Raw genomic sequence first — 25,243 nt, 5'->3', positions numbered from 1 at the left:
TCTCCAGTTTCTGTCCTCTTGCCTGTTGGCCCCTTTGTCCATGCTGGTCTCAACAGGCTACAGGTTTGGGGTTTTTTTAAGCAATCCTCACACCTGGCTCACCTGTGTGTGGCTGTACAGACACCTCTTCTCAGACGCACGACTCACAGCAAGTGTTCTACAGCTTTTTGGAAATGCTCCTGTGGTTTGCAGGCAGCTCCTGCACTCAGGTGCCTGGTGGAAGCAGATTAACCTCTTCACTCCTCTGAAAACAACTGAGCAAAGGGAAGAACCCCACAACTCTCCTCCCTCAATCGCCCTTCCCTAGTGGGAGGACCTGCCAACACCAACCACCTGCATTCAGAGTAGTCCAGCCTCCCCTCAGGCTTCAGTGGAAGGTGTGTGTAAACGAGCTTCCAGTGCAGATATCCCAGGCTGAATTCCTGCTGCAGGGTTCCCCTGGTTTCTTGCTTCATGCCTCAGTCTAAGGAGTGACTGAAAAAACTGAGGCTGTGTTAACTGAGTTGTTGGCTAAAATAAGCTGCTGGACTAAGTGCAAGACCACTTCCTATGCACAGCCCATCTCCCAGAAGTCGTTTTGCTCCTGTGTAGCCCTGGAAGTTTGCTGCACATGCATGTTGCAGTGTGGACATCTGTCCTCTCCTGTGCTCCCAGAGACCATTTAATTTTGAGAAAACCAGCAGGGTAACGTGGCTGCCATCAGTCACTCTAATTTAGGTAGAGTTTGCACTGAAATGTGCCACATAGAATCTTTTGGGTCACCCGGGTATCTTGTTGACGTATGTGCTGCTGAATGAGGGGAGCAGAAAAGATTCCCTTGGAGAAAATGTAGCTCTCATTATTCCTTGCTGTAGAACAAAGAAAAGCATCTGATTGTTGTAACTTGCATGGCCCTGCTCTTTGTTCTGTTCTGGTGTTCAGAGGAATCGCTGGGGACTTCAGGTGACTCCTTGGGGGTGGCAGGGGCTGTGCTGCAGTCAGTGGAGGTGTGGGAGGAGTGGAAGGAGGTCAGCCTGGGCTTTACCGTGTCCTGTCACGGGTTTGCAGCACCACGTGGCAGTGGCTGATAAACACTGGTGTCCCCCTCGTGTGGCATCAGGGATGGTGCTCATACAGCAACGGGTTGGAGCTGCAGCTCTGAAAGTGGCTCTGCAGCTGGTGCTGAGCTGTAGTTGTATTTAAGAAGTTTTTTATTTTCCTATGCAGCAACCTCATCGGGACGCACCATCCAGAGAGTCAAGCTGAGGTCGGAAAACAGCCATCTCCAACAAGAAAAAAGAGAAATACCTTCCTGGTAGTTTCACTGCTCAGGCTTTAACCCTTGTGTCAGGACAGGTTCGAACAAATACAGTGTCCTTTGGGCAGGTCTCTGGATTTCAGGTGTGCCTTCCTCTCCATCCAAGCCACTTCTCACAGCTCTCCTGTGCCAGGGAACAAAGTCTCTGGAGAGCAGGGAGAGGAGCAAGCCCAGCCCCCAGAGCTGTTGGGGGAAGGTTCACCACACATGTGCTCAGTCACAGCCCTGGAGCTTGGACTACCAAAGTCTTGGGTGCTTCTATGGATACAAGGCCCCACAGCACAGGGCTGTGCTTCAGGTCTGGCAGTGCTGAACCCATGCCCTGCCTCAGTGACTGTAACAGTGGTGGGACTTTTGCACCACTTCATTAGTGGTTTGTCTCAGTCTCTTCTGCCTTCACTCAGAGCCAGGATTAACAAATACACGAAGGAAATAGATTTTCTCATTTTTGGGCTTGGTTGTTTATTAAATCTTATCAAAAAGTACAAAGCGTTCAGCAGCATTTCCAGCTACCTGCTAGAAGCGAGGAAAATGGAGAAAGATCCAGCTGCTACAAAGTCTCTTAAAGCTCAACATACCAGTAGAGAATTAACACCTATGTTATTTATCCTTTTAACCCAATAACTAACTTCCCATGACCCTTAGTGTGACACTCACTGACCAACCAGAAACCACTACCTGAAACCATGAAGAAGGAGGATGAGCACCAAGACACCTCTGTGAGATGTTACATAGTGATTCATGTCATTGTGGAAATACACAATGGGATCAATATAAACAAGAATATTGATTCCAAAGCATGGACATAAGACAGCGGAAAGTCTAATAATTTCATTTGTTTAATATTAGTTTAAATCACTTTGTTGTAATTCATAAACTTCTATTATTATTACTATAATCATTAATTGTATCCACTTTTATGTATAAGGAAAATGTGATCTTGTTTGGGCATGAGCAGGCTTGTCACTGCTGTTACCTGCTTGCTAGAAATGTAACCTGAGAACATGTTCGAGCCCTGTCCAAACCTGGTGAGGGCTCGTAGCCACTGCTGCTTGAGTGCTAGCCAGCATGTTCGGGCTTGTTCAGACTTGTACCCCAGCACGGTGGGCACCAGAGACTGCCTGTAAAAGGGGCACTGACCAAAGGTGAGGTGGACGTGTTGGTGGAGCGCAGGCTCCCCGCGTCCCCAGTGCTGCTTGCCTGTTCCTTATCAACGAACTAATAAATTGCCTTATTGATTGACCTACCCGATTTTGGTGAGTAATTTATAACACCTCCCAAAATCCTCCATCTTGTCCCATACCCATTACTATACTATAAAAACTTCAAATTTAAAACCCTTTACCACGTGAAAGCACACACTTCTATTTCACTATACACTCATGATTTTAAGTCCATCACTCAAATTTGGAAGCCTTCTCCACAAGGCCTAAGGTCGAAAGCAGCGTTCTCCAGGGGTTCAGTGGGAGAAAGCACAGAAAGCTCGAAAAACCCCATGTTTCTGGGATCCAACATGACAGGATCTGCCTTTGCCTGTTTTGTGCCGTTCTCGATAACCCTCGTTTGAGTTTCTGCGGGCCCCAGCCGTGCCCGTCCCGTCCTGTCCCGTCCCGTCGGGCAGGGCTGCGGGGCCGGGCTGAGCGCAGTGCCGAGCGCCGGCCCCCGGGCTCTGCTGTGACAGACCTGTCGCCTGTCTGCTCCTGCTGAGCCACGGCTGCTGGGATCATTCTGAACGGATGTTTGCAAACCAAAGCTGATAAATGCCATAAATACCAGCCCAAACAGCGCCTTGGAGTGCAGCAATCCAGGCTGCGTTTCTCAGGATGGTTCACGTTTTTGATCAGCCACTGCTGAGTGTTTTGTAGCAATTGTGTAATTTTTGTGTCACTGACCAGTCCTTGTACTACTGAATAAAGATTAAATGTCTGTAGTTCCCCCCAACCTCCATCCTGGCGTGTGAAAACCTTTTTAGTGAAAAACGGATGTTATCTACAGCTCCAGAGAAGTACATCGTTCAGAGGTTTTGCTTATCTGGGCAGGGAGAGAAAACTTGATTAACTCTCACCATCCAGGATATCCCAGTCTTGAAACCAATAATTAGACAGGCATCACTTTCCAAAATCCATAGAGATCGTCACCACTGAGAATCCTGTCATGACAAATTTCCACAGGAATCAACAAGACAGAGAACAAGAACACGATTTTAAAAGGTATTTCGCAATGAACTACATCTATTCCCTATTTCTTAGGAAGGGTGTGTCTCTTTTTAAGTGATGTTTTGGTACATCTGGCTTCCTCTCCCACTTGAAACATTTGGCTAGAAAAATAATTATATACTATTTAAACTTTTAGTCAGAGTGGAAGGATTTCTTTGCAGCCATGAAGAAGATGGGATGCTTGTGTGCTAAATTCACATTCTAGTGAATGCTCTCTATGTAATTTAATCAGATATTTCTTTTTGGTTTTCCTCCTGATTAAAAATGATGGTGCTCCTCTCAGGACTGGGTTAATATCCCCATAATTCTCCATTTCTCCCCATTCTGTCTGCAGACAAATTTCTGGTCACAAGGGAGTCCTGCTGCTCTGGTTAATCTGCTGAAAACTGGTTGTACTCTGCTTTTTTAGGAGAATTGTTTCCTGAAACAAAACCAGCAGATAAATTCTGCTGATTCCCTGTGAGTCACCCAGCAGCAATGGCAAAGCTGGGAGGGAAAAGTGGTAGGAAGAATGGGGGATTGGTGAATGGGCACTGACATAAAGATCTGACCCAGCACACAACATTTCAGGTGCTTCCAAAAGATGAATACTCAGTTGCTACCTCCAGGGGAGGTAGGGGGGCCACTGCCCACTTGGGACATGTGGTTATCAAGGAAGGTTTTTAAAAGACTGTTAACAAAATTATTTACAACTGGTGTTCACACAGGCCATGGTTCACTGGGCCTGAGCACAGAGATATGCCTGGCTGGCAAAAGGACAAAATAATTACGAAATTAAGAGTTTACTCAGGGACAAAACACTCTGCACGCTTAACTATATTGTTTTGCCTGGTAAAAAGCTGTGCATACCAGAGAAATCAGAACTCTGGCTTTCCCACCTTATGCATCATCTAGACAGAAGACGTGCAGCTCCCAGGTACCTCTGAACCCCCTCCCTCACCCTCCCCACTGAGCCTCTGCAAGCTTCCGTGGCCTTCTAACTGGCAAGAGCAGAACTGGTCATCTACTAAATCTGGTGCTGTTCTCAGCTAACCAACTTCCTGTAATATCAGCAAATACTTTTGCTTTTGTAAATCTGTTTTTCCCTCCATAATGGGGTCCCAGCAGGACCAGAAATGCTTTGGATCCAGGAATATGCTGTTTGGCAGGCAGAACAAAGAAATTGCTCATCCAGAAGGGCAAAACAGGATGAATGGTTTTGTTTGCTGGGGAGAAATGGCATGGAAGTCAAGCCAACAACTCCTGCATGTCATCAGAAAGGTGCTGTTGGATGCTACTTTTAATGGCAGACTTTGATTTTAGTCATTAATGAGAAATGTCTTCAGTAACTAATACAATCAGATCCTGCAATTCTTCGGAGGTTGCAGAGTCTGTCCATAGATGCTGCCCACTAATGTCAGGCTCTCCCTGAACTTGACAGTGCAGCTGTTCTTCCTGGCCTTCTGGGAACAGTGCAGCTATGACAGGTTCCTGATATCCCTTAGCTGCAGGGCGTTTCATTCTGCTGCTCCAGGCAACTCGATAAAGGCTCCTTCCACCCACTCCAGTTAACCCGCCCAGACTGAAACAATACAGCACTCACAAGGGTTCGAGGGATCATGCCCCTTTGCTTAGTTAAAATTTGCTTAAATTGGTTGTTTCATACAAAAGAACACTTAATTTGATTTCATTGTGTTCTGAGCCAACAGTAATAATGCTAGATGCATATCAGAGGGCAATTGCTACAGTTCTGTATGAGTAAAGTTATTTTTAAGAATCATTATCCTTTTCTTGACATCAAGATTTTATGCAGCATAAAACTTGGTTTCCATCCCTTAGAGAAAGAGGGGGAAAGTCTTCAGCTGCTATATAATATAAGAAATAATGGATTTCCATTTGCACTGTTGTATTGCCCTTAATTGACCTTATTGTCCACACCTACAGGAAAAGTTGACACTTTTTTTTCCCCTATCTCTCATTTGAGACCACTGGAACCATCCATGCTTTCTTATTATTTTACCTCTGTCTGTGGAGCCCATCCATTTATGTGAACACCTGATGGATGTGTATCCCTGTGCCTGGTTCTGGAATGACAGCAGTTACCCACCCTGTTCCCCCTGGACACAGGAGTCACAGAAGCACAGAATCAATTAGGTTGGGAAAAACCTCTGAGATCATCGAGTTCAACCTATGGCCCAACACCAGCCTGCCAACCGAGTGCCACGTTCAGCCTTTCTTTAAACAACTCCAGGGATGGTGACTCCACCACGTCCCTGGGCAGCCCCTTCCAATGTCTAATCACCCATTCTGTGAAAAAATTCCTCCTAATGTCCAACCAAAACCTGTTCTTAAGTCTGTGTCCCCTTGTCCCGTCGCTGGTTCCCCGGGAGAAGAGCCCGACACCCGCCTGGCTACAGCCTCCTGTCCGGGAGCTGTACAGAGCGACACGGTCCCCCCTGAGCGTCCTTCCTTTCTCCGGGCCAAACACCCCCAGCTCCCTCGAGAGCTCCTCATCAGAACTGTGCCTCACGCATTTCTGCTGTTCTTCTCTGGACCTGGTCCAGCACCTCAGTGTCCTCCCTGAGCTGAGGGGCCCAGAACTGGACACGGCAATGTCACCTTCCCGTGTCTTCTTGAGGGGACGAGGAACGCACGTCGCGCTGTGGGAGGGGAGGGTCAACTCTGGAGACCAGGAGCGGGGACGTGGGACAGCGCGGGGCCACCTGCATCCTGCTGGGATGGGGACATCCCCGCCGAGGGAACAGCTCCGCGGATGTGTCCCCTCTCCCCGTCCCTCGGACTGTTCCCAGCGTCCTGGACTGAGGGCGGCTCCGCCGCGGCCATGTTGAGGGCGGGGAGCGCGGAGGGCGCGGAGGCGGCGCCGGGGCCGCTGCGGGCGCGGCGCCTCCTGCTCCCAGCGCCGCTCCTGTCGCTCCCAGCGCCGCTCCTGTCGCTCCCAGCGCCTCTCCCGCCGCTCCGAGCTGCCCGCAGCCGCCGCCGGCGGGGCCGCGCTCCATGGCGACCCCCAGCCCCTGCATCGTGGTGAGTGCGGGGGCAGCCGCTCGCGGGACGGGGGATGCTGAGCGCTGGGGCCGCTGTCCCCCGCCTGCCCTCCGGAATGCGGTGATCTGTGAGGGAGCGCGGGGGGTGGCGTGGCGTGTCGTATCGTGTGTCTTATCGTGTGTCGTGTCGTATCGCGTCCTGGGAGCATGGAGCCGCCGCCCCGCGGAGTCACCTTGAGTGCAGCCCCGGCCTCCCGGCGCCGGGCCCGTCCCTGCCCTCCCTGCCCTCCGTGCCCTCCGTGCCCCCGGCCGGGCGCGTCCCTGCCCGGAGCGGCCGCGGCTCCCTCGGGATGGGATCCGGGGGGATCCGGAGCCCGAGGGCAGCGGGCAAAGCCGGCGTTGGCGCCTCCGGAGCGAAGGTGGAAGAACTTCCCGCAGCACGGCACAACTTCCTATTCCTGTTGCTGTTCGCGGCGTGCGGGAGGCTCTGGTCGGGAGAACCCCACGTGTGTGAGCTGGGTCTGCTTCTGCAGGAGCAGCATCCTTTATATTTTTGCGTTATTGCCGCATCTGCTAAGGCGCTTAATGCTCATTTTTATTTATCGTTTTAAAGCAAGTGCCGACGCTGATGAAGTGCGTGCGGTGCCTGATGGCCGAGAGCTGTGGCGGCCGCGAGGTTGCGACAGTAAATCCCTGCAGTCCATAAAAAACCTGATAAAACCTGTAGGAAGGGCCCATTCCCTGCCAGATGCAGAACGGAAGGTTTTGTAGACACGTTGGATATAACAATGGGTCTGACCGAATTAAAAAACCATGACTTTTGGGAAGGACCTGGCTTGTTTCTTAAAATAATTCCCTGTGGACTGCAGGGACCGTGAGCTCGAGTTGTGTGTGTAGCTCACACAGGGTCAGTTTTGGATGGGAGGCTGAAATGATAATGAAATTCCTCAGATAAAATATATTCTCAGTAAAGATTAATCAGCAGAAACCCTATGTAAACATTTGGCTGACCACTGGCCAGGTAAGTATTTCCACAGGCACTGAAATAAGATTTGAGTCCTGGAAGGGTACTGTAGCCAAAATGGATACTTAAAATGCCTGCCCTGGTGAACTGTCAGCACTAAGCTTCTGGTTTTCCTCTGAAATTCTTTTTCACATGGTAGTGTTCAGCTACATAACCAGAGAGGGAGGTAGTTAAAAAATCGTATAATTTTCAAGCTGCAGCAGGGTTAGGGTTCAAGGAAGACTCTGATGTGACAGTGTGCCCCAAACCTCAGCAATGCTTGCTGTCATTATGTACGTATGCTAATCCCTTGTCCTAATTAATATGCACTTACCAGTGTTGCAGGCTGTTTCATACAGGGAATTTGCCCATGTGGAACAGGTTGCTGAAAACTTTAATTTCAGATTCTGAATGATCTTGAACCTCCCCATTTTTGAAACGTTGGTCAGAGAGGAGTTGCTTCACAGCAGCATAACTTGTCATGCTCATGCAGCTCCCTTGTCTTGTGCTGTAAACTGGCTCATGAGTTTTATTGTGATTGAGTGTTGTGGAGATTTGGAAGGTGTCCATGTCAGAATCTCTGCTTGCTTAATTGCAGATGCAGGTTTTGCATTACACTGGGAAAATCAAAGGGGTTAAAAAGCTTGATTATTTTTGTAATGGAATATAGAGCTTCACTGAGGTGTAGTAACTTCACTTTTCTGCTCTCCACTGGAGGAGAACGTTGTAGGACTTTTCTTTCACACATTGCATTGCATAACAATTCACAATATTTCAAGTAACCCTTGTGAACTCTTAGATTACACTTTACTCTGTGTTCAGTGTGACTGGTGTTTATAGAGAGGGGGAAACTAAGGTGGTTCTGATGAGCGTTGTGGATTTGATAGGTTTTACTCATGGGTTTGATAGTTTTTACTGAAGAAAGCAAAGGACTTGAAGTTTCTCAGTACAGACTTTCTATAAGGCTTTGTAGAAATCTCACCTTATTTCCTTTTCAGATTGGCGATGATGAGCAAGGTTACGACCTGGATTTGTTCTGCATACCTAAACATTATGCAGATGATTTGGAAAAAGTCTATATTCCTCATGGGCTCATCATGGACAGGTTTGTTTGACTTCAGACACTGATTACATGAAACTGGACTAAACATCTTTCAGTGATAATTTTGCTGCTTGGAGACTGTCTAAAATATTATGTTTAATTAGAGACTCGAATTTAATTACATTAAATTTACATTTAATCTCTTTTTTTTTGTCTTCTTCTTTTGTACATTTGCAGTCATGCAATTCTTTAAGAATTGGTCATAATTCTCAAGTGAAATTTTTGAGATTTGTAGTATGTAGCAACTTAGGACTTTCTTTCCAGTGTTTCTTTGACATTTTACCATCTTAAAATCTAACTACTAGACATTTTGTTGTGTCAGTTCAGTCTGAAAATATAGTCTCTTGAATTTCCATAAGGTATTAATAAAAGTAAACTATGAATCACATAATTTTAGACTCTCTAATGTGGATGTGGTAGATAAATAACGTCCAACTTTCTCCTGCCTTCTGAGAAAGACATTATCCTCTGCAAATATCAATCTGTCACTTCTGTGGTTGCTGAAATCTGTGATGTGCTGTGCAAGTTGTATCTTGTGTGATCAGAAATGTGTTCATAAGCCTACAAGACATTTTTGTTTTACTTTGCATTTGAAAGTTGCTAATTTCCTTTATGAGAATGAGCAACAAATTCAGTGAATTTAAGCCTATTATGAGTGATGTTGGATGGGTCTTCCAGGGGATCTTGTGACTAGGAATGCATTTAGATTTTGTGTGGTTCTGTTTAACTAGACACAATGAACATCCCTGTTAAAAAAGTTTCTTTTTAAATATTAATACTTTACACTGGAAGTCCATAGAGAAGGAAAAAAATTGGACCAAGTATATGTCATTAGGGAATCGATGTAAAGTTTATAAGGGTTAGCTTTCTATGAGAAACCTGCTATCAGCTGGCACACAATAAATGCAGACCATGCTTTCTAAAATAAATGGCAAAATAAATTTAGAAACTATTATTGCAGAAAAACGCTGCAGTGTTCTCTTGCTCTGCCTTGCTGGTATTATATTCTGCTTTCAGGACAAATTTCTGGCATTCTGATTTGGCAAATAAACATAAACTATTCAATTTACAATTTGACAGTTTTCCTGCTCGTCAGCTGGTGAGGGCTACTGCTTTTGGGGTTGTGTTAGCTTACATTACTCTGCATGGAAGCTGAACCTGCCTTTGGAAGGAGAAAACACACCTTCATGTCTCATATCTGACAGGGGAACAGTTTCAGGGTGTTAAGGTTTGCTTTGGCTGCCTGTGATGTAGGGAAACAAGCGCATTTGGCAGCGCTACTGTTGGATTAACCTTGAAGAGCAAAACTTTGTTGACTGGTAACATAAAAAAGTGACCAAAGTGGTGGGCAAATATTTCCAAGCAAAATGTGTTTCCAAGTTTGCTGTGTGTTTGCTGCTGCTGTCATGAGCAAATGAAATGTTGTGACAACTCACTCTTCCTTGGTTTTGTTTAGGACGGAGAGACTGGCACGAGAAATTATGAAGGGCATGGGAGGACACCACATTGTGGCACTCTGTGTACTTAAGGGTGGCTATAAATTTTTTGCTGATTTATTAGACTACATCAAAGCCCTGAACAGAAACAGTGACAGATCAATCCCCATGACAGTCGACTTCATTAGGTTGAAGAGTTATTGTGTAAGTATCTATGCAGTACTGTGCAATTTTTAGCTAAGTTGACTACAAATTATTAACAAAGGTGGTTTAATATTGTTACTGCCCTAATATGCTAGTATTAAACAAATAATTAAGGGAATTAAGAGCCACAAGCCAATTTACTCTTTCTCTACCTTATTGCATAATATGTTTTCTTTCAGACCTTGATATCTCCTCACCCCAGTAAAATCGTTATGCTGAGGAGAGAGACCCTTTACATGTCCTTTACTTGTACTTGTTCAACAATTTCCTCTCTGCTCTCTACCCCATCTCTAAAGCTGTGGCTCTAGACTGGTACAGATAATTCTCCTGCAACTGTTATTACAAAAATTTAATTGTGGGAGTTTTTATATGGCCCAGACATCATTCTTGGACAGGATGACTTGAAAGCAGCAAAAATGGTTCCTTTTTTTTTTTTTTTAATGAACCAAACAATGAAGAAAATTAGTTGTATTTGACCATGAGGAAACACTGGATACATAAACCTAGATTTGTGATTAATAGTCTGTGAATACGGCATTGCCTTTTCAAGACAATGCATAGGTTGCCTTGGGTTTAGATTTTTAGGGAAAGAATTTCTTTTGATTCTGAACAAAAGTATTCAACTTTGTTGGGAAACAACATTCTGTAACACAAGTAACTTTTAGGTTTTACAGAAGGAAGCATAGCATTATGTTGTGCAGGTCAGAGGAAGAAGCAGGTGTTTGTCAGCACTGTATAATTTCCAGATTACTGACAGCCAAGTCCCATGCTTTTGGGATTTCAGAAATTTATTATTTTTTTCCCTAAGACCATGTATAAGATGGAAATAATGACTGTTTTGGTTCAGTTTAAAGTGTTTGAATACATTGTTTCAGAATGTTATGCTGTTTGTTCTGATTCAGCAGCTTTGCATTGAGGTCAGGGTTACTTATCACAGCTGTAGACCAGTCCCTATTCCAGCAGAAAAACACATATAACTCAACTGAAAAAATCACTCTCATCCTTTGTTTCATTGAACTGTGAAACCTGAGATGGAATATTTACAGACTTAATCTGGACTGTTGCAGAACTTGATAAATCTATTATTCTTATCAAGCTCTCCATTGATGTGTCATGACAAAGCCAAGAGCTGCACAGGGCTTTTGGCCCAGTCCTTTTGCAAGATGAGCAGCCCTGGCTGCCTGAGGCACACACAGCTCCAGGGGTTACCTGGAGACCACACTCAGGTCTGCAGAGCATGAGGCACTAATTTAGTTATGTGCTGTAATGAGAGTGCAAGGCTGGGCAGAAGGGCTCGTGCCAGCCTTTGGTTGTATCTCACAAGGCTTTGTGCTTGTTCACTGTGTTAAAATCAGTGAGGGAGAGCAGTCTGAGCCTCTTTTCTTCTGTGCCTTCCAAAAGGGGAGGCTCCTGCCTCCAGTCCACTTCACCCCAAGGCCCCCACATGCTCATATATTCCACCTGTAAAAGCTGCAGAAAACTGAATATCTCTATTACAGAATAGTAGGTTAAATAATAGAGAATTATGACTTCCACTTGTCTTTTCTTGGAGAGGAAATTGTGTATCTTCTGCTTTCTCCACTTAGGAACACTTCCAATAACTTGCTTACCTTGTTTAAAAAATCAGTACAAAGACTACATCACTCTCTACTTTCTAACTCAGAAAAGAATACTGGAGAAGTAGTTTGAAACACCTGAAAAAAGTCTCTGCTAAAAAGCAAGGCTGACTTTTTACTGATGTCCCAGGTGTGTTTTGGTTAATTTCTTTACTACAGCTGTTTTTGTTTATTCCCCCTCAGAACTACAGTGCCTTGATAGTAGTAGGGGAGGGAGCAGCAAAGTAAGTTTTATGGAGATTACAATCCTGTAACCCTGTTTTTATTACAGAAGCAAGTGGATAAGGAGAAAAGCAGAGAAATGTAGACAGAAAACTGTTGAAGCCAAATGTTTTCCTTGAGGTGTTGGCTTGAGGGTTTTTGATTTTGCCAGCCAGTTCTATAAAGGAATGTTTTCTTGCTTTGGATGAGTGAGGAGCTGCTATGTGATGCCTCCACTACTCTGTTAATGAGCATTTCTTCTTTGTAGGTGGTTATCTCTTAGGTGGTCATTAATATCCAAATTTAGGTCCTTTAGATTGCATAATTTGATAGACTGGAAAAGATTATCCTATCGTGGACATGTATGTAACAGCTTGACTGGGTCTTCTGCCAGTAATAGTGTGAGAGTGCTAAATCTGCTCTGTAGTTTTGATCTGTGCTTTGCTGCAGGAGGGGATCTGTGTTCAGTGGTGTGAAAATCATCACAAACTGTAATGGACAGTTGAAAGTGAAGCTTTCAACTCTCTTGTCACTGTCTCTGGATGTGATTACTGGATCATGCTGCCTGCCTTTACAGACTAGATAAAAGATGTTAAAAATATCCTGGTCACATAAATGAAGCAGATGAACTTATGTAATGGTTCTGTAATTGATATAATTGAAGTTATGTTCTTGTTTCAAACTGATCATTTAATATTTACAAGCATATGGGGGTTTTTTTGTGTTGCAGTGCAAAGTTCATACTGTACTGCACCCAAAATAATTCTCCAAGAATACTGACATGATCAGCTATGATTAAACTTTACTTGTAACTCCAATTTTCTGAATCCTTACAGATGAATTTTAATGATCTGGCAAGCTCTTAAGAAATTGAAAGATAGTGTTTGTGATTAGATCCAGCTCTCAGTATTCTTGACAGTTTATTCTGTTTGTGTTACAAGAAGAATGGCTTTTCACCAGTCTCCTGCATTTAAGCATGGAAATGAGCAAATGTTGCTTGTGTGATCATGAAGGGCAGCCAAAAGACAGATGTGTTGCACTGTCATTGGTGAATATGGGGATTTTTGGTGGAGTATGTGCTAAACTTTGGTTAAGCTGGTCACAGCAGTATTCTGAAAGGTCTCTGCTAACCAAACCTTACAACAGATACTGTAAGGAACTTAAAATGCCACTTTAAAAGGTGATCTTGGAGTCACTTGAGTCAGGAGTTACAGTCTTGTAAAACATTATTGTTTTCTAGCAGTGGCAACAGGGAGGCAGTAAAAACAGTAAAACTCTTATGTGTTAAACCATGAAGCATTAAAGTCTTACCAGTACTGAACTCAGAAATAAGGCTCCTGAAGATAATTAAAACATTGCTTAATGATTAAACTAAGTTCTTGCCAGTGGAAATCTGGTTACAACCAATGTCAGAAATCTTTAACTGTTTTTCCACCCTTTCATTGCTCAGGAACTTAGCACCTGCATATGACATCTAATATGAACTGTGAGGTTTAAAGTCAGTTGAGTGAGTTTAATAAACTGCAAAGATTTGTGAGGCACTCCTAGCAGCTGTTTTTAACTTTTCTGTATAGCAGTTCATTTATGTTTTTATCACAGTTTAGATTTACTGAAGCAAACTGCAATGCAGTGATGGTGTACCTGTGTTGCTGTTCAGCTGTATAATAACTAATTTTATTTGTTACCAATATTGGCTCTAAACTAAGCATAAGCTTTTCTGGCTATTTTTGTAGCTTATTGTTCTAAATAGCAATCAGTGCCTTGTTTGCTGGCTATTCTTGTTATGATTGCCTATTCTTATTCAGAGTAAGACTTTCCAAAGCAATAAAGTTTAAAATGTAAATTACCAGATATGTAGCATCCTGTAGTTTGGAAACCAGAAGTGCTTTTTGTCCTGTTTTTATATCTGTAGAGTCTGCATAGTAAGTCCTTGCTTTTTAGATACATATGTGTATATAATGGTCACAGATGAGAGTTGATGCCTATGTTGATGTAAATCTCTTGTCAAACAGCTTTAATCTGAAATACTGTCTTTGAAGTTGTAATTTCTTTGTTCATAGAGAGATGATGCTGGTGCTGTGCTTCTGAAAGCTTTAATATTTACTAGTTGTGTACTTCACAGTTTTCATATTTGCTGCAAGAAGAAACTCAGTTTAATTCTTCTCATGCTAATGTTCACCCTCCTCTTTCTTAGAATGATCAGTCAACTGGAGATATCAAAGTCATTGGGGGAGATGACCTCTCAACCTTGACTGGAAAGGTACAGCCCTCTGTGTGTCTGTGTTGGTGTTCCAGTGAAGGAATTTTGGGAATTCATACTGTTGAGATGTGAAAAGTCAGCCCACATCAGGAACACACATATCCGTGACAGGCAGTGACAAGAGGAGGAAATAGAAGAATGTAAATTGGGAATCTGCTTTTCTCCAGTGATTCTGTGGAGATCATTGAGCCAGGTGTCAGGGGTTAAAGCACCACTGCTCCTGCTCTGTCAGAACACATCACTTTCTGCTTCTTCTCACACACAGGTGATTTTTAAGACATGTATGCCAATGTAAAGGGTGTAGGTATAACAGAATTGTACATGTCTCTGCAGTAGGACATGCTTCTCTAGAAGAATAGGAATTGTACAGACTCTGTTTTGATCTCTGTTGCATATGTCTAGAATTTTCAAAGTCTGAATAATTCGGACTGTACTTAACATGAGCTGTTGAGAAGGGTCTCAGCTAATTGTTATTAGAGCATCAGAAATGTTAAACTACAAAGCAGTTGCTGTTACACATGTACACATGCATAAATGGTGATACAAATATTTAACTGCACTGAAAATAAGTTATAAAGATTAATAAGAAATTTTATGTTGTCTAGTTACTAATGGATTTGTTTTTCTTTTTCTTCTTACCAGAATGTTTTGATCGTAGAAGTAAGTACTGTATTTCACTTGGAAGTTCTAATGTGTGACAAGCAAAAGAGTTCTAATAGAAGCTGTTCCTAAGCCAGAAAACCTACAGTTTCTGTTTTCAGATTCTGAATTCAGGCCTGAATTTTGCAAGTGGTCTCCAAATTTGAACTAGGCTGTGTTTTGAATTCTTAAATTACATTCAATTGCTATATTTAACCAGGAAAATGGCCATCTAAAACGGTCTGCATTTTCTTTCAGTTTTCTGAGATTTTGTCAATTCTGAAATGTCTATTTCTCTCTCTCTCTCTTTTTTTTTTTTTTTAAGTTTGAAAAAGTAACCTGAAAAAAAAGTGGTACTAAGCATGTTATTGTTCTGAGTTCATCATAGCAAGCTAGGAAACTAAACAGCAGAGGTAGAAAGAGATTACTGGTATGAGTATCCTAAAACATCTGAAAAATAGATCTAAGCCCAGTGTCCCTGTGTGTAGTTTCTTTAGAGAGTAGTGGCATAGTGAATGCCAGTCTTAACTGGCATTTTGTAATTACTAAATTCCCATTCCTCTGTCTTGTCATGGATTTCTGAGTGATACCAGATTCAGTACAGCTCAGTTTGATTGCCTGGTAGGTGCTGTTGCTTAATTCTTGCTTTCATACCTCTGTCTTGATGAACACCATTGCTAATGTGCAGCCAATATCACTTTCTTTGAGTACAATTGACAATTTCAGGGTAGGGAAGCAGCAGCAGTAGACAGGAAAAGCAGATGTGCAATCTAATAATGTGTTAAGGCTCCAAATAATGGAAATGGCGTGTTTGTAAGCAAAGAAACAACTATGGCAACTGTTTCATCAGCCAAAGGAAAGGATGTTTCCTCTCATAAAATGTGTTTCTATGTATTATTTTCCTAATTTGAGAAGGTTATATTATTCCACAGGAAGCACATGCAGTTCCAAAACTCCTACCAAAATAGTATGTATACAGCAGTCATTGTGTGAACAGTGATGTCCTTTGAAGTATATTTTGCTTCCGATAGGCAGATGTGTCTAATTATGTATCTGCTCCATTTCAGATGAATGTAATCTCCAGATTAGGTTATTTTCTTATTTGTTCAGTGAATCATCTGTCCAGTGACTCATCTTACACTCAGATATGAACACTTACTGATCACCATTTTAACTGTCAAATGATAAAATGCACATCTATTGTAAGTTTAATGTCTTGAGCAGTAGGCTTTTCTTTACTGCATCCCTTTAATGTCCAAAAAAGTTCTGTACAGAATGGAGATTCATCTCCAGTAAACACCTTATCACATAACAGAAAGTCAGTAATAGGTTCTGCTTTTCTCTTAGAGCATGGAAGTAGCTGTTTATTTGCCAACTTTGATTTTTTTTTTTTATCTGTATACATCTTCACCTTCTCTGGAGTTTAATGATTAAAAGCATTGAGTGTTAATGGCAATGGTGACAGGTGTTCTGTTGAGTTTGTTGTTTGATTTTTATTTCATGGGAAAATCACCTGAAAGCAGATTATTCTGCTTCTTTGCTGTTTGCCTCCTTCATTTCAAATAGATTTGATTTTAGGCCAGGGCAAGGACTGTCCCTCTAAAGATGATGTGATTGAGTCGAAATGAGGAGGCCATTTCTGATGCTTCAGTTTCAAGACGTATATTCTCTTTTATTTTCTGTTTATATGTGCAGTGAATGGGATTAAAATGCCAGGTCAAAATATATTTTAGTGTGTTTTGGACTTCAGAGCTGCACTCAGACTTCCTGTGCCATTTCTTCAGGTATTTCTTGGCTCTGTAAAGTAAATGGTACTCTTTTTCCTTTAATTGTAGTAATGGGTTGTTCTGCCTGTTTTCCCTTCTTGCTTTTCTTCCCATTGAATAGTCTGTAGCTGAGCTCAACAGCGAGACTAACACTACTCTTATCATACCTGAATTAAACATTTATCTCATTGCTGCAAGGAGCACAAGCCATAAAATATCCAGAAGGAGCCAAGAAGGTCATTGCAGTAACTGCTTGTTCAGCAACTGCTTCCAAAGTCCTGGTTATCCACAACAATTAAGCACTCTTGTTAATGTGTGTGATCACTTTACCCAGTGTGGTTGGATAAGCCCAGCGCTGTGTTTTATGCCACCTGGATTTGGTTGTGAGCATTTTTACAGGTTGTAGTTTGCCATGTTTTCATGCTGCTGTGGCTGAGCAATTTCAGTGGTAGAAACTTGAAAGTGCTACTCTGACATGTTTAATATCCTGTCTTACGTGTTTTTATTTTCAGGATATAATTGACACTGGTAAAACAATGAAAACGCTGCTGTCTCTACTTAAACAGTACAATCCAAAGATGGTGAAAGTAGCCAGGTAAATGTTTGATGATTATTTATCCTGGTTTTCACCTTAAGAAGGTTTAAAAAAAACCCCCAAACCAACAAGTAAAAACAAACATAAAACACATTTCCATGGAAGAGAAACAGGAGGGAACATTTCTGAAGGAGTCATATGTGATGTGATCTGTTGAAGTCACTAGTTGTTTAAACTCATAAAGCACTTTTGCATGTTATAAGCACATGTATATGTTAATGATTTTGGAAACACTGTTCTTTCCAGTCTTATTGCTGGAAGAATTCCTGTGCTTCAGAAGGACATAACTTGTTCATGCCTGGAATACCTTTTGCCTATCGTATTATGGCAAGGTTTGTGGGCTTTTGCACTGAAGTAAAATTTTAGAAGTATCTAGAAGAATTTAAATCTTTCGGTCTTAAAATAAATACCATCTCAAGTTAATAGACGTATTTGCAACACAAATTTAGTTCATAAATGTAGACTTTAACTAGAAGGGGGAATAAGAAATAGGAGTAGTTGTCACTTACCTGTATGTAGTGTCTCTGCAAAGATGTTTGTTTCTGCTGGCACTGTCTGCAGCTTCACTATATTGCAATGGAGACTTTTTTTCCTATTTTTCCTTCTTTAATTGTGGAATTTAATTAGTTTGCACACTAACATGAGTGAGTGTATATTGTGCATAGTGCAGCTGAGCTTTAGAGGTCATTCTGTGAGAGTCACCCAGCCATATGCTCTTCCAGGCTTTTCTACTTAGTTACACCTTTAATCAATTTTCTTCAAAACATTTCAAAACTAAGTAACTTGCAACCAACAGGAAATGTTGAGGATGATATTGTATCATTAACCAATATCAACATTCCTCCTGCTTCTTTTTAAATTGCATCTGTTGCACTGCTATGCTGTAGTTGTCTATTTTTTAATAAAAGCATAATGATTACTGGGGATTAGAGATAAAGCAGAGCTGGGTGTAATATCTAATCACTTGTGTTGCCATAACAATGTCAGAGCAGTTGTTAGACTTACCAGAACAGCTCTTGCTGACAATCTGGGGGTGACCTGCTGAAGGTGAGGCCCTTGTGGATTTCTCCCTGGCCAGTTTTTAAATATGTGTCACTGAAAAGTGTTGTAACACTGCAGTGTAAATCTACAATACAGTACAACGTAACATAACATAATATATCTGTGGAAAGACCAATTTCCTGTATTTTAAACCTGTTGCAGCAATTTGGGTCTGCCCAGGGAAAGACTTGACCAGGGAAACATGATCATTCTAGATGGTCTTATGTTCTTAGTTCCTTCACTTCTCTCCCTTCTATTTCTTTCTTTCTCTGATAATTTTTTTTGGTTGTTTTTTGTTGCGGTTGTTGATTGGGTTGGGGTTTTTAAGGTTTTTGTTTGGTTTGCATTTTTTTTTTCTATTTATTTTCCTTCAGACAATTAAGTAGTTGTAGGGAAATGTGAACTAATGCTAGTACTATTTTGGGATTTCTTTGATCAAACCCTACACCAATTCTCAAAAATTTAGTCTCCCAATTAGAAGTTTCAGAAACTAAAATCCAATCTGTGACTGTTGCAAATGAAGCTTCATCTTCAGGGGTGATCCAGGAGGGAAGGGGGTCTGTGCTTAGTGCACAGAGTTATGCTGATCCTGTTTGCATTCAGCCATTACCACCTTCTCTTTTCCTCCCTAAGTCTCTGTTTCCTAGACAAACAAATGTCAGCCTGTGGGATTGTCTTATAAGACATAGAAGTGCTCAACTGAATAATAAGCAAATCAAACTAAGCTAGCAGGGCATTTCTCTCTACCACAGTACCCCCAGCTCTGTATCTCCATGCTTTTTACCCCTCTGAACATTAACTCTAGTATCCCCTGATCATCAGAACCAATTACATTTTCTTTATGGGGGTAATTAGTACTTTCAGTAAAAACCAGTTATGGACAAGTTGTGCAAGTGGAATTGAGGTTACATTCAAGCAGCTGAACTTTTGCTTCATAAAACTTAGGCTTTTGTTGGGCTTTTTTCTTGGGCCACATCCCAGATTGCTTACTTACAAGGTAAATTGCACCTGAAGTTCCTAACATACATATAATCCCTATAAGTGAATTTTCATCAAGAAAATCCATCCAGATCAGTGTCTCCCAGCCTTTTCCTTGCTGATCTGTTAGTTAGCCTTTAGGCTGTGAACCACTCATGATTCCAGGAGGTTTTGATTTTGTCATTATGATCTTTTGTACCTGCAAGTAATGGTTTAAAATATGTGTAATTATGCTGTCAGTTATGCACACTTAGTCCTAACTCAGCTTCTCTGTCATCAAAACAGTCTCATATATTTGTACATGGTGCTTTTCCATGTTTCAGTTGTGCATTAATTTGATTTGACAGTTTGTTGGTGAAAAGAACTCCCCGAAGTGTGGGATATCGGCCGGACTGTAAGTGACTTTTGACAACCACTTTTTGTTATTAAAAGTATGTCTGTGTATTGTGTACCCTTTGCTCAAAGTCCAAGGGTGTTCCAAATAGGTTTTCACTAATTATTCTTGATAAAGTCTGCTCTTATTTAGATAAACTGCCTCAAAATACATTCCAAATATTTAAATTATCAGGATTTGTAACATCTGCAACATTTTGTTATATTGAAAATCAAACTTTGATATTTTGGTCTAGGTTACACCTTTGTCATGTGCAAATTCTCTCAGCTTGCATGTAGTCAAATGCTTCAGTCAGTGGAATCTGCTGGACTCACCTTTTGACACTTTTGGAAATTATTTGTGTGCCTTAGCCTAGCCACCTTCTGCCATTTGGCTGTCCCCAAGAATGTAGGAGGACCACATGGGGTAGCAGGTCTGATAAAAGTTTACAGTGATAAAATGCCTAAATTGGCACTGGTTCTATCTGGGTATCTGAATTACTCCCTTCTTGTCCTGTCCTGTCTGTCCTAAGACTGTAAGTGAAGGAGCAGCATCCACAGCAGACAGTTCTAAGAGAGTGACAGCTCCTCCTGCCTTGGGCAGGGCTGTGTGTTTTACCATGTTCCAGAGGCTAAATTCCTGTTACTTTCAGTATGGAAGTGAAGTGAACTGAGCAGCAGAATCACATCCTGTTCCTTCCCCTTTCCAAGGTTAAACAGTGCTCTGTAAGTGAAGCTTTTTGATACCTCAAGGCTTCATTGAGGTGCTCCCCTCATTCAAGGATGCTCCTCATTCCTGGGATCTCATTATAGGCTTAGCTGGGCTAATGGTGCCTTTGGAGCATCTTGCAGCAGATGACTTGTTTTGCCATCTGTCCCCAACCTGTCCAGAACAGGACATGTGAGCTCTGAAGGAGACTACAAGGCAGCAATGGCTGGGTCTCCATTTTATCCCTGTACTGTGAGGCCCAGTAAGTGCTAAACATCACCTCAGTTTTTCCAAAAGTGCCCAAAGCCTTATATTTCAAGTGTGCAGTTTACCTCCCTGTTTTCTCCATTGTAACCAGGGAGAGAAAAAAGACACAGCTTTCCTGCTCAGAAGTCTTTCATTTCAGCACAAGGGGGAAAAGCCCTTTGGAAATTTTATATTTTGGATAATTAAATTTTTTGGTTATTTTATGTGTAGACAGGGTGGACTTGCTGCCTGACAAAGTGTCCTGCTGCAGCTGTTCAGACAATCTGGAATGATGGGTGCCTCTTTTTTTAGGCAGATTTTTTGTGAGATAAAAATCACAACCAAACACACACACAAAAAAAAACCAAACCCACCAACAAACCAAAGCCAAAAGCAAACAAGAAGCAGCCAACCCACACCTGTTTCTGAAACCTGCAAATGACCCTTCCTGCAGCCCTCTCTGGAGTGCAGGTCCAGCTCCCAGAGGTGCTGCCTCTGGAATCCTGCTGAGAGGGGAACTTGTGCTCATGAGTCCCCTGCTGCTGCGCTGCCATGTCAGGCATCTAGGAAGTGCCAGGAAGGACTGGCACTTTTGTACATATTTGCAAAGTCAGAGGACATTTTCAAGGAATTTTACATTCTCATTATAATATCCTGTCAATAAATTTAGGAGCTTCCATTAATTTCTTGCAGACTAGCACCAGGCAGCTGTGTGGGAAACAATAAATGCATCTATTTAATTTCCTTTAGTTGATACATCAATAGAGTAAGTTAAAATTGTAAAATAGCTGTAATATTAATCTGAGGGTACTTGAGTGGAAGCAATAAAATTAGTTACAATCTGTATCTATAAAATTCCATATTGTCTCTGTAAAAAGGTCTAGTGAACTCTAGGAAATTCTTTTTCTAACACACTGGTGACTTATGGTCTTTTTCAGTTGTTGGATTTGAAGTGCCAGACAAATTTGTTGTGGGATACGCCCTAGATTACAATGAATACTTTAGAGATTTGAATGTAAGTAATTTTTCCAGTATGTTTTTCTCCATTTAAAACTGGCTAGGAGGAAGGAAGGGAAATCTCCTTACATCATTCTCCCTGCTCTGTAAATCATGCCTCATGTTCCAGTGATGAGAACAAGCCTGAGAGCAGCAGGGCAGTGTGTGGAGCTTTAATGAAACAAAAAAAAAATATTTTTGCTGCATGCAGAGTGGAGGCTGCTCAACTGTTAGCTTGGAAGTAATGTGAAGTTTGTGTGAAGTTTCTTGTCTCACCAGATGTCTGCAACAAATAAGTACATTTGCTTAGTTAGGTCAGAATTAAAGAAGAGAGACCTGGGAAGAAGTTAAGAAGGGCTCACACTCATTAACTCTTCATCTGGGTCTCACCAGATTCAGCAGACACTGGGTGGGACAATTAGGAGAGGAGAAAAGAAGGTAATGTGGAGATTTTTTGGACCAAAAAAAGGCCTAAGTTTTTCTACATAAACAGTGTCAGAAGATTCTTCCTCCTGAAGTGTGTACAGCACACTTGTGTTGTTTTCAGAAGCTTGTTATTGATGTCAAACCTTGGTCTCTTAGGTTACTTTCCTAACAGGAGCTTTTTATTTTATTTTGTTTCAGCATATCTGTGTGATCAGCGAGACGGGAAAGCAGAAGTACAAAGCATGAAAGCAGAGTTCAAGTGACAACAGAGCTTTGAAATGTTTTGTTTACTGAGTCCAATCTTTCACAGGCTTCAGCTCTGGTACACCAGCTACACTTGTAGAATGCCCCAGCCCCATTGCCATATGCTTACTGTAATTTATTGCATGTACAATATAAGAGCTTGTCTTGTTCATTTATATTTTAGAAATGTAAACCATTAGTGCAGTTCTGCACTCCTTATTTTGATTTGCACTATGACTCTACCGACTATTGCTGCCCCTGGTTGGGTTGTGCTGTTTGTGAGCTCCAGAGTCTAACTCTTGCAGTGGTAAATTGCTTAAAACTCATCAACCCAGAACTGAAATAGTTCAAGTACTGTAAATGTAAAACACTTTATGATAGGGAAGTCTATTAGTAATATTTTTAAAATCTGTAATTTAAGTTTTATATTTTAATGCACAGATGTGATTGTGATTAATGGATAGTTGCACCTTTGGGTGTTGTAAAGCATGAGGAGCAGCCAGTTACAGTATCTGTAATCTCCAAGGGGCTCATCCAAATCTCCTGGAGTTGCCTTATTGCTGTAAAGGAAGTCTGGATGAAAAGTGTGTTTTTTCTTTTTCTTTTTCTTTTTTTTTTTTTTTAAAGATGGAATGACAAAACAGAATGTTTAAAATCTAGTTTTAGTTGAGCTGCCTATTTCTGTTAGATTTTTTTCTTTAAAAAAATCCATCAGTCTGTGGAATTGCCTTTTAAATTTAAACAATTTTAATATATTTGTGGGGGGAAAAAAAAGTAGTAATGTTTACTTTATAAGATCTACAAAGCAAAGTACTTTAAATAAAGGCTGTCTCTTTAAAATAGCACCACACGTCTATCCCACTCATTCTGTATTTTGAAGTGCTCTTGAAGTTTTCTTCTCAATTATATTTTTCATAAATGCTTGTGACACTGAAGGCAGACTCTACATTTGTTACCTTTGTAGAGCTTTTGGTTAATGTAATCCTGTCTAAGAGAGAGAGATGATAAAAGTGATCTGGGAAGATATTGGAACAACTGCATATTCTCTAACCAAACCAGATTCCAGAGAGAACAGTTGAAGCAACAGTCCTTTGTTCTGTCTTGGCAAAAATGTAGAGTGGAGGTTCTATGTCCATTAAACATATCCATGTGGGAAAAAAGCCACAAAAAGCACAACCATTTTGTAAGTAATAATTTTGGTTTGTTTCATTAGCACTTCTGTTCGTGTGGAGTCCAGTTCTGAACATGGAAGCCCAGCTCACACCTGTGTTTGTGCTGTGCTTTTTGGTTCTTCTGCTTCTGCATGTGGATTCTCCCACCACATCCTTGGATTTAATGCTGCTCAGTGCCTAATACACAATGGAGTTTTGGAAAGATTCTGTTTTGAAAGATTTTTCTGTGGTTTTGAAATTTGAATCTGTACTCTTCCAAGAACTGCACACTACTGGCCTATCCATGGCCTGCTCAGTTACAGCTGACCTAATATAAATGATGTTAATAGCAGACCTAAAATATGGATTCACACAATGTAATTCACATCAAATGACCACATTTCTGGGAGATCTATTTGTAAATCGGAATTCTCTTCAACAAATATTAGAACACTGATTATAGTTACACTGTAGGAATTCTTTCAAAGAGCTTTTCTTCCAATACACTGCCAAGTCTGATTGTATTTCTGGATTTGTCCTAAATCACCTTTGTGTATCTGCCTGTTCAAAAACATGCAGTGCATCTCCAAGAAGAGGAAGTACTCTGTCTCCTGAAAGGTTCTTCCAGTCGTGGTGAAGACAATTACTCACATGATGTGACTTGGGAAAGAGAGGAGGAGTTGAGTTAGTCATAACAAGGGGTTTATCTTTTAAACTGTAGCTGGAGCAGGGAATTCCTGGTCTGTTAGGGGCAGGGATTGGAATTGCACGGACTGCGTGGTCACAGGAGGGCTTTGGGAAGATGCTGTTGAGGAGAGATGCTGCAGCAGTGCAGGTCTGCCTTCTACCACACCACCTGTGTCTGATGGAAAAGGTCTGTACCTGAAATCTTACTGAATGTTCCCACAATTCAGGTACTGTGGAAGACATGGAGGTTTTTTCACTTCACATAGGTGCTTGTCAGATCAAGTTCATCACCACTGAGAGATTTCTTATTCAAAAGCTTTTGTTGGCCTGAAAATCATTTAGATAAAAGGTTACCCACTCCCTCACCCTTGCTAGAATACTTCTGTCTACTGCAGCCTTTCACAGCATCTGTGTGTGCACAACAGGAAGATAAATCCTCACTTGAAAAACGTTGAAACTGCAGTTGTTACTTTTTATTTGGTAATTTTGGTTAAAAGACTGGGAGTTTAGTCACATCTTTCAAATTAAACAGCAGCTTTATGCTACCCAGACATAAATTGTTAATGCATTATAAAAGCACAGAGGAATATCTTGTATTTGAACATTTATGTGGCATTTGAAATTCATTATAGTTCCACATTTTATGAATCACAAAATTATGCTGGAAAAATAATTTCGAATATTTATAGGCTTTGCTGCACTGTCTCTCCCTGTGACATCTGGCATTTCTGTACATTTTGGTAGCTGAGACAGAAATGCGATGAAAAGTCTCTCTGTGAACTGAGCTGGCACTTCACTTGGGGCTATTTTTTTTTTTTTTGGCAATCCTGGTTTGAAAACTGAGGCAAATAAGAATCTTTGAGCTGCCTTGTAATTGTATATCATGACTGATTAAATGGTGGTGTTTCATTGTCTATTATGCTGTGACAATCCTGTCAAGCACGCACTAATCCAGCAGTGAGGAGCTGACAGTGCTTACAGGGAGCTGGTTGCCAGTGAGTCATTAAAGGACTGCCCTGCCCAACTGCCTTTAATTCCTGTGCAGGTTGCACCTTGCAAGATCAGATCTCCACTCTTG

The 25,243-nt window shown here is 41.6% G+C and overlaps 1 protein-coding gene across 5 annotated transcripts; it reads left to right on the top strand.

Moving 5' to 3' along the window:
* Positions 1–6,133: 6,133 nt before the first annotated feature.
* On the top strand, positions 6,134–23,682 carry HPRT1 (hypoxanthine phosphoribosyltransferase 1). 5 transcript variants are annotated; one of them, XM_062502608.1, is made up of 9 exons: positions 6,134–6,534; positions 8,496–8,602; positions 10,056–10,239; positions 14,251–14,316; positions 14,959–14,976; positions 17,234–17,316; positions 19,683–19,729; positions 21,601–21,677; positions 22,283–23,679. In XM_062502608.1, exons 1-9 carry the CDS (start codon positions 6,508–6,510, stop codon positions 22,328–22,330), a joined length of 657 nt encoding a protein of 218 aa, XP_062358592.1. In that variant the 5' UTR covers positions 6,134–6,507; the 3' UTR covers positions 22,331–23,679. The 5 variants fall into 5 exon arrangements, 4 of the variants coding, with proteins under 4 accessions (XP_062358592.1, XP_062358589.1, XP_062358590.1 ...); XM_062502605.1 differs by lacking the exon at positions 6,134–6,534 and adding an exon at positions 6,836–7,000 and having other exon boundaries at positions 22,283–23,682; XM_062502606.1 differs by lacking the exon at positions 6,134–6,534 and adding an exon at positions 6,836–6,913 and having other exon boundaries at positions 22,283–23,680.
* Positions 23,683–25,243: the final 1,561 nt, after the last annotated feature.

This window comes from Cinclus cinclus, chromosome 15 (assembly GCF_963662255.1).
Source record: "Cinclus cinclus chromosome 15, bCinCin1.1, whole genome shotgun sequence".
NCBI lineage: Eukaryota > Metazoa > Chordata > Aves > Passeriformes > Cinclidae > Cinclus > Cinclus cinclus.
This window is presented reverse-complemented; position numbering and strand designations above follow the sequence as displayed.